Genomic DNA, 16,576 nt, shown 5'->3' on the forward strand with positions numbered 1-16,576 from the left:
TGATACTTCGGATAGAAGGAACCCGAAATTTCAAAGATTGAAGGGTGAAACTTCTACGAAGGAAAATACTTCTGAAAAGAGGGTTACTCTTAAGAAGGAAACGACTCAGAAAAAAGCAATAGTTTGCTAGTCTAGTAAATAGGAAGGACATGAACGAGCTAATTGTCCACTGTTAAAGATTAAAAATTCTGAGGAATCATCGTCAGGCGCTACAAGCGTGGTGACACACACTCCAGAAAAAAAGCGGTTAATTGACGTGGATATTTGTGAGAGGTTTAGCTTTCTAGAAGGTTTACGATTAACTTCAGCTAGTCAAACACTCTAGGAGGATCTGGAAACCCAAATTAGGATCGCAATGGCGACAGGTCAAGGGGAAGTACAACTGCAGAGGTGTTTAGAAAAGCTAGCAAGAAGGTTAGCATGGCTGGAAGCTGACAAACTGTTTTATGAGGATGAAGAGTTCAAGGGAACTGCCTTACTCTATGAAGCAGGAATTCAAAAACTTAAGGTAATGAGAAAATGTCATTTGTTTGACATGTCAAAACTCAAACTCGAGAATTTGAATGAATTAATAGTGAAATTGGGAAAAACTGACTTGACGGATGTGGTTCAAGGATTAGCAGTTTATCCTAATGGAGCTATGGAATTGTTCGTTCCATGGAAAATCTTTAGAAAAGGTTTCTATAGAGATCTTTTGACTAAAGGATGGATCGATACAATGCAAATTGGCGTACAGGAAGTGATGGTGGATCCGAATATGCCAGATGCGGTTAAGCAGACGCTCTGTGTATTAAATCGGCAGGTCGACACCTTCACTTGCATGATTACTTCCTCATTGCAAGAGAACTATGATGTTCAACCTGTACAGATATGGGAATTTCTTGTAGGAGAGCCATGGTACCGAATTATGCTCGATAATGAGGTAAAAATGAGTTCTTATGCACTAGAAGAAATTCAAAAGAAAGAAGAGGAAGATTGGACCAGGCTGCATATTGCAAAATTGCTACTGGTTAAATCTAAACAAGACGAGCTCGTTAGGGCAAATGCTACTGTCCATATCCAACAGGGGATAGTGGTAGTCATACCAGACAGGTACGCAGTGATCCATGATACTCTTTTTCAACATAATCAGGCTCAATTAAGAACGCTATTAGAAGGGTTTGAGTTAGCCCATCTACCGAAGCAGGCCTTGATGGAAGGAACTATTAATCTTCTAAGGTTGGTCTTAGCCCACGACCAGGAAGCCTAAGAAGATGCGACTCTAAAAGATTTTATTGATCTTATCGAAGTGGATAACTTCAAAGATTAATAAAAATCTGGAGGATGGAGATTTGGACAACCGGAAACGTCCAACACGTAATACACTGACGTGTATCCAAAAAGCGGAAATAACACGTGGACAGTCAAGATTTTGCCAAAAAAATTTAACGCAGCATATTTAAAGGCAATCTTGAATATTGTGTCATATATCATATGTAAACATGTGTAAAATATAATAAGTTATTTTTGTTTTAAATATGGGAGACATGTGGATCTCATGTCATTTTCTTTATTTTCTTTACGTTATATGTTAGTTTTTATTAGGCTAAAGTCAAATCACATGTCTTTGTGATTGACATTGTGTATTGTAACTTTTATTTTATTTACGGATTCAAAATATTTGAAATCCGAACTTCTCTATATAAAGAGAAGCCTTGTACATTTGTAATCAGAGAAAGTTAATAATATTTTCAGTTTTGAAAAATTCTTTCGATCTCTTGTTTACTTTTAATTGTTTACTCGAGAAAAAAAAAATGATCCATTCAAGACGATCGATATCCAGGTATGAATTAATCTGTTAAACTGAATCTATAAATTTTCTCTCCAATTAATTAACTAGGTTATTTAGTAATTAATTGTAATAATATTTATAAGATTGGATGTTATAAATATTATGTGGGTGTAAATAAAACTAGGGGTGGGAAACTGTAGATTCGCGAAACCTTGGGTGGTAACATGTCGTTTACTCTGATAAAATTATAAGTTGGTAAACACATGCATGGAATGACGGATGAAAAATATTTTAAATTCATTCCATAATTCAACACGTCTATTTTTCTCTTTGTTAATATTACAAGCTTCGTACTTATCAACACGGATCCCAATTAAATTAATCCTTATCTTCATTAAGTGTACGTTGTTATCATATCAGCAGCTGGTAGCCACCAAAAAATCATATAAAAGACGGCCACTCTTCAGTCTTTGTATGTTCCTTTCAAGTACTTCAATTTTTCTTCTAACTGATGATGCTTCTGTTTAGCTGCCAGTCAAACACAAAACAGAAACATTCAACCCATCCAAATACTATTTATTGAAATCCACTTTTGATAATCATCTCTCAAAGCATTATCAATATCAAATTTTTAATACGATATTCAATGAAATCTCTTCCTCTTTTCTCTTTCTCTGCTCATAATTAATATGAAAAAGGGAAAATAAGTGGGAAAGAGGGTGTGAATCTGTGAGAAATTAGCTGGGATCCCAATGCGAATGTGCGTTTTCCTTTCTTTTCCAATAGGTATAGTTGGAGTCAATATGCACTAAAGTTTTTGTATTTTTGCTCTTCAATGGTAATTTTCTCTACCAAGAATTAAATTACAAACCCAACAGACTGCAACAATGGAAAAGCTGCCGTATGCTTACCATTAGTTTCCACCAGAGTTTCGTAAAGAAAAGAAAAGTTTTTAAAACCATGCAACGACTGCCAACATAATATGGACACTTCGAAAACTTCGAATATTTTGTTTTACTTGGAAAATAACAGTACCCTGCCGATATATACAACTTAGGTATATGTTGTGCGGTAAATCTCTTAAGCATAGATTTTTTATTTATAAGTTTGACACTGTAATAATATGTAAACATATTTTTTTATTTAAATTAGGGATTTGATTTTGATTCATACTTTATAAATCGTATTTGTGGGCAACAAAAAACACAAAAAACAATACAGGAATAATAGCCATAAGAATTACATTGAACATCCAAACCACTTTAAAAGTATTTTTCTTGTGTTATTGTTTGATTTCTTATTCATCCGTCGATCCAGCATTAAAATCACGGGTTTTATTCAAAATCCTACTTCTCGTGGGTGCAAATTATAATATCAACAATATCAATCTAGATCCTAATGTTATGCTAATACATATCAATTACAGTCAAATCAAATCTGTAAACTATGGCAACAATCCTATAATTGTGTAAGTGAAAATAAGTCAATTATATGCTACAGATGGGAACAAAAGATCCTGCAATACACTTGGTACATCTAAATCCATTTCAGAAATAATAAGATTATCCCATTGATTAATATTTAATGATAAAGACAACGTACATTAATTATATGGTTTAGGTAGGTTACAGATCTCAAACTAATGGTCAAATTTATGTTTGGTATATATTCTCCACCCGTACAACCAATTTCAGAATAATCAGATTCACCTACCGTTCAACGCAAGAAAACAATTTTTTTTCAAATTAAATTAATAATCAAATTAAGGATAATAAGCATGGGCAAATGGTACAATAAGGAAATTCAACATATTTAATTTTAATGGTGTATTTAATTAAGAATGCTTTTTGTCTTTCTGGAATATTATTTCTAGAAAGAAAAAAGCAGCATAAGTGTTTGTCGTATATGTTGTACTACATATTTCTTTATTATATATATGAGAATAGAGAAACAGTGCTATAAAAGTTCATTTGGCATAATTGGAAAATAAATTAAAAATATTTTTGGGATACACTAGACAACGTTTGAGAGACTGAACTTAATTTTAGAGGTGAGCAGTTATGGGTATTCTGTATTTTTTGAGAAAATCGGAATCAAATGACATAGGTTCCCAAAAAAAGGAATCGGAACCTAAAATACAGGTTCTGATTCTTTTCTCGGGTACTCTATAAAAAATCAATTACCCCCTATTAGTTTAAAAAATAATAAAAATACCTTAAAAGTTTATAAATACACCCCTAATAAATTTTGATTACTCATTCATTTATGTTCAATGTGACTCATTAATTCTATAATCTCTCAGCAAAACTTGAATTCAATCAATTCATCATAATTCACATAAAATTCCTCAGTCAAAACCAAAACACAAATAATTAATTAAACAATCATACTATAAATCTATAATTTAATATTATAATTAATTAAATTTCTAATCATTTAATTAATTGTGCTAATTTTTATAACAGAATATTATAACTAATTAAGTAATCATACTATAATGTAATGTTATAATTAATTAAATTTTCAATCATTTAATTAAGTAGTATACTAATGTAGTAAATTACTAATGTTTATATTGTAATGTTATAAATTTATAATTAATTAAATAATCATTTTACTATATGATGTTATAATTAATTAAGTGATTATAATATAATGTAATGTTATTATTAATTAAGTAATTATTTAATTATAGTATAATATTTTAATTAATTAAATTTTTAATTATTTAATTAAGTATTGTAATAATGTTTATAATCGAATGTAATAATTAATTAAGTAATCATTTAATTAAGTTATCATACTATAAATTTATAATGTAATGTTATAATTAATTAAATTTCTAATCATTTAATTAGGTATTGTGCTAACGTAGTGTGTTTATAATATAATATCATAATTAATTAAGTAATCATTTCATTATGTAATGTTATAATTAATTACATGATCATCCTGTTATAATGAATTAAGTAATCATACTATAAATATTTAATATAATATTATAATTAATTAAATTTCTAATAATTTAATTAAGCATTGTACTAATGTTTATAATGGAATGTTATAATTAATTAAGTAATCATTTGTTTATAACGTAATGTTATAATTAATTAAGTAATCATACTATAAATTTATAATGTAATGTTATAATTAATTAAATTTAAAATCATTTAATTAAGTATTGTGCTAATGTAGTAATTAATTACTAATGTTTATATTATAGTGTCATAATTAATTAAATAATCATTTAATTTTGTAATATTATAATTAATTATGTGATCATACTATAATGTAATGTTATAATGAATTAAGTAATCATATTATAAATCTTTAATGTAATATTATAATTAATTAAATTTTTAATGATTTAATTAAGTATTGTATTAATGTTTATAATAGAATGTTATAATTAATTAAGTAATTATTTAATTAAGTAATAATTTGTTTATAATGTAATGTTATAATTAATTAAATATTATACTATAAATCTATAATGTAATGTTATAATTAAATAAATTTCTAATTATTTAATTAAGTAATGTACTAAATTACTAATATAATATTATAAACTTATAATTAATTAAGTAATCATTTAATTATAATGTAATGTTATAATTGATTAAGTAATCATTTAACTAATAATGTATTAATGTTTATCAATTTATTTTATATAATTAATTAATTACTAATTTATTACAGATATACTTAGAATTTGATAATTGAAGTAAATAAATAAATATTATATTATTATTCAAACAAATATACTATTTTTTTCAAAAATAATTCTTTTAATAACATTAAATACTTTTAATTGGTCTTAATTCTAATTATACACTTAATTAATCAAAACTTTAGTTTTAATATATTATAATATATTAAAGTTTTTTATATGGTGTAGTTTATATGTAATAAGTATAATTGTATATTTATTTAATTAGGTTATTGTAAAAATTTAACTTTTTCCATTTTAATTTTTTTATATGTAAAATTACAATAGACCCCCAATTCTTCACAGATATTTCATTTCAACCTAGGATCCAAAATAGGGTACCCGCTACAGGTTCCAAGCCGGGTACCCGCTGCAAGTTCTTTTTTCCAGGTTTCGGTTCCAAAAAAATGGAACCGGAACCTACCAGCACAGTGTCGGTTCTAGGTAGATTCCGATTCTACTTGAAGGTTCCGGTTCTATCCACTACCTATGCTAACCCCTACTTAATTGGACCATTTTTTTTTTTTTTTTTTTTTTTTTTTTTTTTTTGTGTTGTGGAAAAAAACTAGTTTGGATTACAAGACTGAAATATATGTAGTGTTGTTTTATGTTTGGTAGAATTGAGACCTTCCATACTAAAAAAAATAATTAAAATAGTTTAGAACTAACTTAACATTTATTTTTAATTATTAAATACTCTATAACATTTATAATAATGAGTAAATAAATTAGATAATTAGTTATAATTATGTATATTAAATTAAAGTACTTATATTTATGTTAAGAATTAAAATTAAATTTTTTATTTTATAATGATTCCTATTATATTAATAATTAGGGACTAAATAAGGAGAATGACACAAATTTTAGTGTGGTTCCATTCTTAAAAAACAAATAAAAAAGGCTGAACTAATGTTAGAGACACTCTTAAATGTATTATTTAAGAGATCTTGAATTTGACTCCCTCTTTGGTTGCTAATAGGGATAGCCATGGGAGCTCTTATCCGGTTCGATAATTTCAGAGCTCTAAGAGATTAGTTGAAGTGCACGTAAGCTAGTCTAAATATTCCTAATAAATTAAAAAAAAAAAAAATTAGAGACATAATGCTGCCCACGCTATTGTCCCAACCCCATTAATCATGCCCTGATCAGAAATTTATTAATTTCTAAACCACAAATTGATAAGAACAGACAGGGCAGCCATTATTCAATTAATGCATTCACAAGTTTTCCGACAAATGCAATGTTAACCAGTAACCACGAACTCATCTAGATTCTGAGAATTGCAATGTTAACTAATGGAATTCATTACCACTGAAGAGAGCAACAAGCAAATTTGTTTTCATCAAATTGAATTGTCAAAGCTAGCTTTGTACCTGGAAGTAAATTAACACCACGATTCATCAAGCACACAGAGAACCGACTATTTAATATAAGCAATCAATATAAGTTAATGAAGTAATTCTATACACAATCAAGTCGCTTTTGTCGATTGCAACAATCAATATAAGCACTGCCCTATTGCTTTTATCTTCTTTCAATTTTTTTTTTTTTAATCATCGGGGGTATCCGAACCAGCTTACGTGCACACCTCAACTAATCTTTTGGGATCCTGAAACTACTTTCCGAGTAAGAGTTCCAGTGACTACTTATATTAACATCTATTCATCTAAAGTGGGACTTGAATTCAGGACTTCTTGATTGATACATCCAAAAGTCTTTATCGAACCGTTTAACTACCTAGATGTAATTTAAATCAAACATNTATCCGGACCAGCTTATGTGCACACCTCAACTAATCTCTCAGGATCTTGAAACTACTTTCCGAGTAAGAGCTCCAATGACTACTTATATTAACATCTATTCATCTAAGCAGAGATTCGAATTCAGGACCTCTTGATTGATACACCCAAAAGTCTCTATTGAACCGCTCGACTATTCAGATGTAATTTAAATCAAACATTCATTAACTGGTAGATAGAGCACCCCCTGAAATTCAATGAAAAGGAATTATAATTGTAATGAAATTAATAAGTTAAATTGGTAACTTATAAAATAACAAGTTATTATGAGAGGTAAAGTTTATCATGTCTTTCCAGGATCTATTATATCTTTGTTTCTCTAGTTTAAATAAATTTTCTCGTGAATTAAAAATAAATAAATAAATAAAAACTGTGAGAAAACTCAACTCCATGACTCCATCTTTCACAATGTGAAAACAGAAGCTTGGTTTTTCTTATAACTATACGGCACATGCATTAACCTCGAAACTAGACAGCGCCGCGTGCATTTAGAAGAAAAGAAATTTGGTTTCTATTGTTTGATTAGCATATGAAATTAAAGAAATTTGTTTTCTCTTCGTTTACATCTAAAAATTAGATGTTTTCGGAATTGACCTACCGATGGGTCAGCTGCTGTAACTGTTTGTCAGCCATTGAACCTTCTAGTCCAGCCAAAATGCTCATTTCGTTTTTGCATTAATTTACTTTGTTTCAATTATTGGCTCAAACAAAGTAGCTATTTTTTTAGCAAAAAATTAAAGGCGCTCAAGAAAAGTCTATCCAGATGAAAAGTTTCTTTTAACACAAAATTAAAGAGTTAACAAATTTTTCTCTCCCAAATGATGATTTAATGATACTTTTTTATCTATATATTTTTGTAATACTATTTTATTACTTAAATTTAGATTTCGGTGGTGAACAAGAAGCAAATTTGATTCAAACTATTGAGGTTTTTAAAGAGAGGAGACTGATGAGTATTTTGGTGGTTAAAATTAATCAAAATTTGACTTGAAAGAGAAGGCTGTATAAACCTTAATTATTCGATTGCTGACAATTGGTGAAATCGACGAGAGTAGGATTTGAAATGTTTTAGTTAGTGATAATCAGAGAAAAAAATAGCGATAATGTAGGATAGTAATAATTTTAAAATAAAAAATAGAATATAAATTTAGATAATAAAATAATATTTTAAATACTTATTATATAAATATTGTGTATGCTCCGAGTTTAGAAGAAATAAAATATGACAGCCATACGGACAAACGTTATTATTACCTAATAGTCGACTATCAACAATTAATGTTAGCTAGCATTAAATGCCAAAAAGCTGAAGATTCACCGTTTACCTAATTATCAATGTTGGTCTTAACTTAATAGAGATTAATTGCAATTGAATTGGGGTGGTATGATTAACATCAAATATGCAAGAAATTAAGTGACTGACATCAGTGCTGAGTCAGATAATTATGTAAGATAGGGAGCTAGAACATTCAGTTGATGGTTGCACTCATTTGGCCTCTACTTAATTTACTTATACAATTTGACTTGGCTAACTCTAAACAAACTTTCATATACAAAGTTAGCTAGCTAACAGTCATATCTTCCATGAAACCCTTTGAATATGAGCTTCCTATGATATATATTGCATTCTTCCCTTCCATGTCTTACCATTCCAACTAATCACAATCATTTTTCTTCTCATAATCTCAATCTTCACATTTCTTCCTCTATTTTCTTTCTAGGTAATTAATCTATTAAACCGAGAAATCTACAGAGAAGAATAGCAATGGGTTCTGAATCTCTTGTTCATGTCCTTCTTGTTTCCTTCCCTGGCCAAGGCCATGTAAACCCTCTTCTTCGACTCGGCAAACGCCTCGCCTCTAAAGGTTTGTTAGTCACCTTCACCACTCCTGATAGCATTGGCAAACAAATGAAGAAAGCGAGCAATCTCACTGACGAGCCCACCCCAGTCGGAGATGGCTTCATTCGGTTCGAATTCTTCGAAGATGGTTGGGACGAGGACGAGCCAAGGCGACAGGACCTTGACCAATACCTGCCCCAACTCGAGTTCGTAGGCAAAGAATTGATTCCTCGTATGATCCAGAAAAACGCTGAACAAAACCGTCCCGTTTCTTGCCTAATCAACAACCCTTTCATTCCTTGGGTGTCAGATGTTGCGGACAGTCTAGGCCTTCCTTCCGCAATGCTTTGGGTCCAATCTTGTGCTTGTTTTGCCGCTTATTACCATTACTATCACGGGTTGGTCCCATTCCCAGATGAAAAAAACCCTGAAATTGATGTTCAGTTGCCGTGTATGCCACTCCTCAAGTATGACGAAGTGCCTAGTTTTCTGCATCCAACAACTCCTTATCCTTTCTTGAGGAGGGCCATTCTTGGTCAGTACAGAAACCTCGACAAGCCTTTTTGCATTTTGATGGACACTTTTCAGGAGCTCGAGCACGACATCATCGAATACATGTCGAGAATTTCCCCAATCAAGACTGTTGGCCCGCTGTTCAAGAACCCCAAGGCCCCATCCTCAACCGTCCGTGGTGACTTCATGAAGGCTGATGACTGCATAGAATGGCTCGACACAAAACCAGCCTCATCTGTCGTTTACATCTCTTTTGGTAGTGTGGTTTACTTGAAGCAAGAACAAGTGGACGAAATTGCTCACGGTTTGTTGAACTCTGGCGTTTCGTTTTTGTGGGTGATGAAGCCACCGCACAAGGATGCCGGCCTCGAACTCCTTGTTCTTCCTGATGGGTTCTTGGAGAAAGTTGGAGACAACGGCAGGGTGGTGCAATGGAGTCCACAAGAGAAAGTGTTGGCTCACCCGAGTGTTGCTTGCTTTGTAACACACTGCGGCTGGAACTCGACAATGGAGTCGTTAACATCAGGCATGCCGGTTGTGGCTTTCCCGCAATGGGGCGATCAAGTCACTGATGCTGTGTACTTAGTGGACGTGTTTAAGACTGGAATCAGAATGTGCCGTGGAGAGGCTGAAAACAGGATAATCCCTCGAGAGGAGATTGAGAAATGCTTGCTGGAGGCGACTTCTGGGCCTAAAGCGGCGGAGATGAAGCAAAACGCGTTGAAGTGGAAGAAGGCAGCAGAGGAAGCAGTGGCAGAAGGCGGCTCCTCCGACAGGAACATTCAGGCCTTTGTAGATGAGGTGAGAAGAAGGAGTGTTGAAATTACCAGCAATTCAAAGGCCGTGAAGGCAATATCCATCAATGGAGGAGTTTCAGAGTTAGTTGAGAAGGCGGAAAATGGGAAGGTAGAGTTGGCGGAGAAGGCGGAAGCCAATGGGAAAGTAGAAATGGTGGAGTCATAAGAAATAAGAGACAGGTGGCGAGTGATGATTGGGTGGTGGGGAAATGAATAAATTTCATGAAACTCTCTTCATGAGCTCTATTATGTAATGTTGTTTACATATATCGTTGCTGGCTTTCAAGATTGTACTGCCTTTTTGTTTGGTTATATTTCACTACATGTTGTAACTGGTTATTTTTCCTTTTTCTTTTCAATCTTTATTTTATTTTCTTTTCATTGTAGTGATTAATGAAGAGGAGGGAATAAGTATGCAGTATTTTACTTCATTACGGGAAGTGGAGCCTTTTATGGACACCCTTGAATTTTAGTGGAGAAATTTACTCTGTATTTTAACGATGTTTGTAAAAAGTAATTATTATAAGAGTAAAATAAATGACTAAAAAAAAAAAAAAAAAAAAATCTCAAATATCGTATGAATTATCAAAATTTAATATTGTAATTATTTAATAATTCGATCATATGAAAAATATTACATATTCTTAAAAGATAAAATAAGAGTATATAATTCATTGTACCAAGATTCTATGTTTTATACTGAAACCTATGAGCCTTTTTTTTTTGCTTGCACAAAACCGCATGATATGTTTATATAAAAGAATATAAAAGAGTAATACTACATTTACACCATCCATTACACTATTTTCATTATACCATGACGTGGCATATCCCATATCCACACAAATTTTTAATTATTTTTAATTTTTAATATTATAATAAAATAATTATTAGTAAAATGGTGATGGTGTAATGAAAATGATGTAATGGGTGGTGTAAATGTGACATTACTCTATATAAAAAAACCTTGGGGAAGTGCTGCACTTATATTAAATAAAAGGGAACTTGATATTAGTATAATAAGTTAACCTTTTTTAAATTTTAAGTTGAGCGTTAAGTTTTAATAATAATTTGTATTATTAATTAAAGATAAAGCTTTTAATCAAATCTAGGTGTCTAATATTTTAATAGTTTACTAAATAGACTATATATTCTTAATTAAGTCTTATAGGAAACAATAAAATTGTGTATAATTTTTAAAGAAAATGATCTTTTTATTTTATCATTTATAGATATATATGTAATTATATTTTGTTAAGAAAATCAAGAAAGTTTGTTCATTTTACTAATTTTTTAGTTTTAAATGATCTTGACACCACTTAACTTATTTTAGAATATTAGATTTATAAGATGTTTAATAGGTTTTGAGGATTAGTTGAGGCATAATTAAACTGTCCGGACGTCTCGTCTTTTAAAAAATATATATATATTCAAAGGGTGGTTGGTCTAAATTCTAATACGGTATGTTTGTTAGTCAGTATAGTACTGTATGAGATAGGGGAAAGTATTGAAAAGATTTTGCCTATGATTGGAAGCTCCAGCACAATTTGACCTCAGCGGTGAAAACAATGCACTGCTATGTGCATTCTATTATAATAGTATATAATATTTAACTTAATTATTCTTATTTAAATTAGTTTAAAGATTAATTTCAACTTATTAATATTCTACATAATTTTGTCCAGCATAATATTATATATAATAATATAATATAACTCAATCATTCACTACAGTCCAGTATGACATAAATGCACCCACATTATTGGTCATTGATTAGATGATTGAACTTTAGAGTATGCTTAGAAAAAATCTGAATGATATTTGTTGGTTTGAATATTATGGGACCATAGAATTTCTCTCATGCATTTTTTAATGTTGCACGAGAAAGTTCGAGAAGTGAATTAGAAAAATAATTTTAAGAAATAAGAATAATAACGATGAGCAGGGAGAAAAAGGAAGGTGAAAGTTTCGATCAGTTACCCTGCACGCGCTACCTAATGGCAAAAAACATTCAACCATCAAGCTCTTATCTGTAAGTCAATCTGTCTCATCATCATTACATTTTACAACAAAACAACAAAATTTATGGCTCTAAATGATTCACCTGATTACGGAAATAATAATTACCAGAGAGAAAAAGGAAGGTAGATAAGTTTCTATTGCGTAATAAAAAATTCTGAGAAATTGTGGTTGAAAAATATACAAAGAAATTTTGATAATATTACCAAAATATTCTGCGTACCATGAAACACAGTTTGTGAATCATCAATTGTCACTGATGCAATGCCGTCTAAGAGTGAGATATTATCGACGTAATAAATAATCTAATAAAACCTTAAACCATTCATCTTATCAAAAGTTTAGACAAAAAAGTAATTTTACTTCTTATATTATATATTAATACACCTTACGTTAAACAAAAAAGGCAAAAGTGGATCCCATCTCTGAACCACAGTGACCAAAGTGCTTATGACAAATTATGGCCAGCCATTCAAAGACTTCGGTCTTCTTCTCCTTACAGAATGTTGTCAGGGCCAAAAATGTCTTTGGCCCAAATAGACCAAAAGACGATGACACATTCAAAAAAGTTCAGAATTGTGACCCAATTTTGATTGAGCCTACAACTAAGTCTATATATCGGGTCTGCTCGGTACACCTAGCATGTTGCTCACTACTCGAGCCTAATCAGCAAAACTCGATTTGCTTAGGCCTCGTCACTGGCTTATCTGGGCCTAGGCCCTTTGATCCTATACCAGCTACTGAACTTAGGATCTACTTGGAGCCCAGGGTGCCTACTTATTCCAAGACTATCCGAACTCTATCGAAGAGGTCCATCACTATCCTAATTCGTCTAAGATCCGTGCCTTAGACCCGTTAGGACTCCTTTTCCCACTAAGGTAAGAGAGCCAAAGGTTCTCCTTTTTTCACAAAACCTCAACTCCGAGGACTCAAAGTCCTACTAGGGCCCGAAAAATCCTACAATCGCTATTTAAACAGAGGCTAACCCTCTCACAAGGACATACATTACACCTTCAGACCCCGTAGTTCTCAGTTTTGAGAACTTCGAATCACAGCCATAGTTATAGTCTCCGACTAGACTTCTGGTAACCTTCTCTCTCCTTAACCCTCACTAAATTAGCCTTACTTGGCCTTGCTGACTTGAGCGTCAGAGTGCCTACGACAAACACCACCCCGGTGTTTTCTGTTTGCTTCACACTTATTTTCTTGCATGTGTAGGTACAACGGATTGCTGGTAGCCTCAATCTCACGGGATCAGACCTTATTTCCGTAAAGGTAGATTTTTTGCATTTACAGTTTGGAGCTCACCGTGGGCCTCTAGCAATCATTCATCTTTCAAACCCTATTTCACAAGGAAACTCTATATGGCTGAAAATTCAGATAACACCAATCTTGGCCTCGAGGTCAGACTCAAAGCTCTGACTGCCCTTATGCAACAACACTCAGACAAGGTGGCAGCACTGGAAGCTGAGAACGCCGTCATCCAGGCTGAAAACCAGTCTTTTAAAGAGAAGGTAAGTCAATTTTATGACCTTGAGCTTCAGCCTTGTCAAGTATAACCTAATCGTTTTCACGCATCAGTTCTGTCCATGCAGCCTTTCCAGACTCCAGATCACAGACCAACGGTCTCGATACAAGATTGTGACAACTCTATTCATCGCTAGTGGACGAGTCAGCCCAGAATCCAATTGAGCGAGGACTGCCCATAAAGCCACTCTCGATCGACCCACTTAAGGCACGAGATCAAGACATCCAAGTAACGGAAAGCCCATCACAACAAGAGCCACCCATCCTTGCCATCTCATCTCATCTCTAATCAACCATTCCTACCCAAACTTCACTCAGCTCGACTCATCCTTACGAGTCGAGTAGACTCCCTCACCTTCAATCTATCCCACTCGAGTCCATCCATTGCCACAGACCGAGCGACTCCCAAATAACCCCTTCACCATCCATGCGGGTCGAAACACCCGATTAGTCACAATGGGAACCACCTAACTTGAGGGAATGAATGGAGATCCGAGTTACCAAGCGGCACATAATGGAATGGTTCGCCAAACTACCCCATGTGACTTGACCCAATGAAACGTACCGAGTGCAAATCACTTGACAAACCAAGCCAACCAGGCTGACCTGGTGGCCTCCGCCTTGCCCATGGAGCAAATATTGGCCAAAAGATTGGCCGATGTTAGACCGGTCGTCACGGTCACAAAATTAAACCTAAGTACCGTAGTTAGCAGTAAGCAAGGTCGAATCCACAGAGAGCAAGACTAACGACCTAATGTATATTTGAGTTAACGAAAGAGAAATTGGCAAAATGATTGATTAAAACTAAGGAAACTAATTACTTGCAGGAAATTAAAAGCATTAAATAAATTGCTAACTAAAACACAATATTAAAAGCGTTGTCGCTACGGGTTAGGTTTGACTCAAGACCAACTCTCACAATTCCTCTCCTCGCTCTTCAATTTCCTAATACTACAAGGCTAGGCAAATCAATAGAAATATCTCCCGGCAATCTAGGCATAATCTATCCTGTCTCCCCGTCGTCTTAGTTACAGATCGATTGGTTAAAGACTATCATTGACTAACCGAAAAATGCTAAACCCTTAAACACCACTAGTTGGTACAACGTTAACAAGTACAACCTATCAACCTGTATCATCCAATCAACTAATTACACAATAAATGCATTCCTAGTAGAAATGAAATTAAACGCTACTACAACTTGATTGCAATCAGTATCGAAGCAATTTAAAGTCATAATCAACATTCAATAATCTCAAACCGACATTCAATTATGCGAAAAGTTATATATCAATAAACGTTCTCAATGGACATTATCAATTCAACACATCGAGCATCAGAATAATATTAAAGTATCACAAACAAACTGAAACGAAAACAAATATAATCTGAATACAAGAAACTTAACCAAATATCCAACATTCGGGCTCATCCAACTAGTCGAGAACTGATAAGGAAATCAATGGAGTCAATCTCGATCTCGCCTACACCGTAACAGACAACCGGGAACTCAGCAGCTCATGATGGTGATGACGGAGGCTGAAACGGAGCTAATCATGGCGAAAAGGAGGTAACCGACAGCGATATGATGCGAAGAAGGGCCAAAAACAACCAACGGACAGCCCGGAATACGAACAGCAGCACTCGCCAGAAAACGTTAATTTTCCGACGAGTCTTCCGAAAAACGGTGACGGAAATGGGATCCGAAGGTACCGATGGAAAGCTCTGGTGATGGGGAGTTCAGATCAGGTCATGGGGAGGTGAGAAGTCGTCGGAAATGAGCAGGATCTGGGCTGGAAGATAAAGAGGCGCGACGGCAAAATCGCGGATTCTGGTGGTTTTCGCGGCGGCTGAAGCAAGGGAAGTGTAGATCCGGCCGTGGGGAATGAAGATGAAGTCTTGGGGAGCCTAATCGTCATCGAAAAACGGCCAAAACTGGCTGGGAAGACGAAACAACGCAGTGGTGGGAAGATGAAACGTCGCGGCAGCCCTTGGTTCGCGGTGGTGGCTTGTGGTGGAGGCTCGCCGGCGGAAGGTGAAGGGTAGCCCGCCTGGAAGATGAAACGTCGTCGGCCGGCGACCAAATTCCGGTGGGAGGCTAGGGTTTGGGTTTGCATGCGGGTTCTCCTTTCACGATGGTCACCTGGAAATTTATACCCATTGTGACAAATATCCATTTGGTCCCTGCATATTAAAAAATGACAAAATCAACCCTTTGAAACATGACATTTTACCCCCTGAACAGCATAAATGAGACAAAATCACTCCTAATCCATAAACAACAACCTAATATCAGCTCACACCATTTCCAAATTCATCCCAAAATAGGCTAAATTAATAAGAAAACTCAAAATAGATTTTTATACATAAATTCATAATTCTCTTAATTGTCTCAATATAACTTCAATTCAATTACATATGGGATCTTTTTATCACGAAATAGTGTCACTTTCATGACTCACAACACTCCCAACTTACCTTTGCTCGTCCTCGAGTAAAGTAAAGGAACTCTTTCAACCTTCACAAAACCATACAAACATATTCTCAACAACCAAGACATCATCAAAGGTCAAGTGAAGAATTTGAACATAACAAGCA

The 16,576-nt window shown here is 33.5% G+C and overlaps 1 protein-coding gene across 1 annotated transcript; it reads left to right on the forward strand.

Annotated features, from left to right (window-relative positions):
* The first annotated feature begins 8,915 nt into the window (after nucleotides 1-8,915).
* On the forward strand, nucleotides 8,916-10,872 carry LOC116143034 (gallate 1-beta-glucosyltransferase). The gene has a single exon (XM_031428447.1). The coding sequence runs from the start codon at nucleotides 9,048-9,050 to the stop codon at nucleotides 10,596-10,598; it is 1,551 nt and encodes a 516-aa protein (XP_031284307.1). The 5' UTR covers nucleotides 8,916-9,047; the 3' UTR covers nucleotides 10,599-10,872.
* Nucleotides 10,873-16,576: the final 5,704 nt, after the last annotated feature.

This window comes from Pistacia vera, unplaced genomic scaffold (assembly GCF_008641045.1).
Source record: "Pistacia vera cultivar Batoury unplaced genomic scaffold, PisVer_v2 Contig425, whole genome shotgun sequence".
Taxonomy (NCBI): domain Eukaryota; kingdom Viridiplantae; phylum Streptophyta; class Magnoliopsida; order Sapindales; family Anacardiaceae; genus Pistacia; species Pistacia vera.

Bases quoted from the DNA above. Each gene is read 5' to 3' on its own strand.
- LOC116143034 (XM_031428447.1), top strand. From the start codon at position 9,048: ATGGGTTCTGAATCTCTTGTTCATGTCCTTCTTGTTTCCTTCCCTGGC.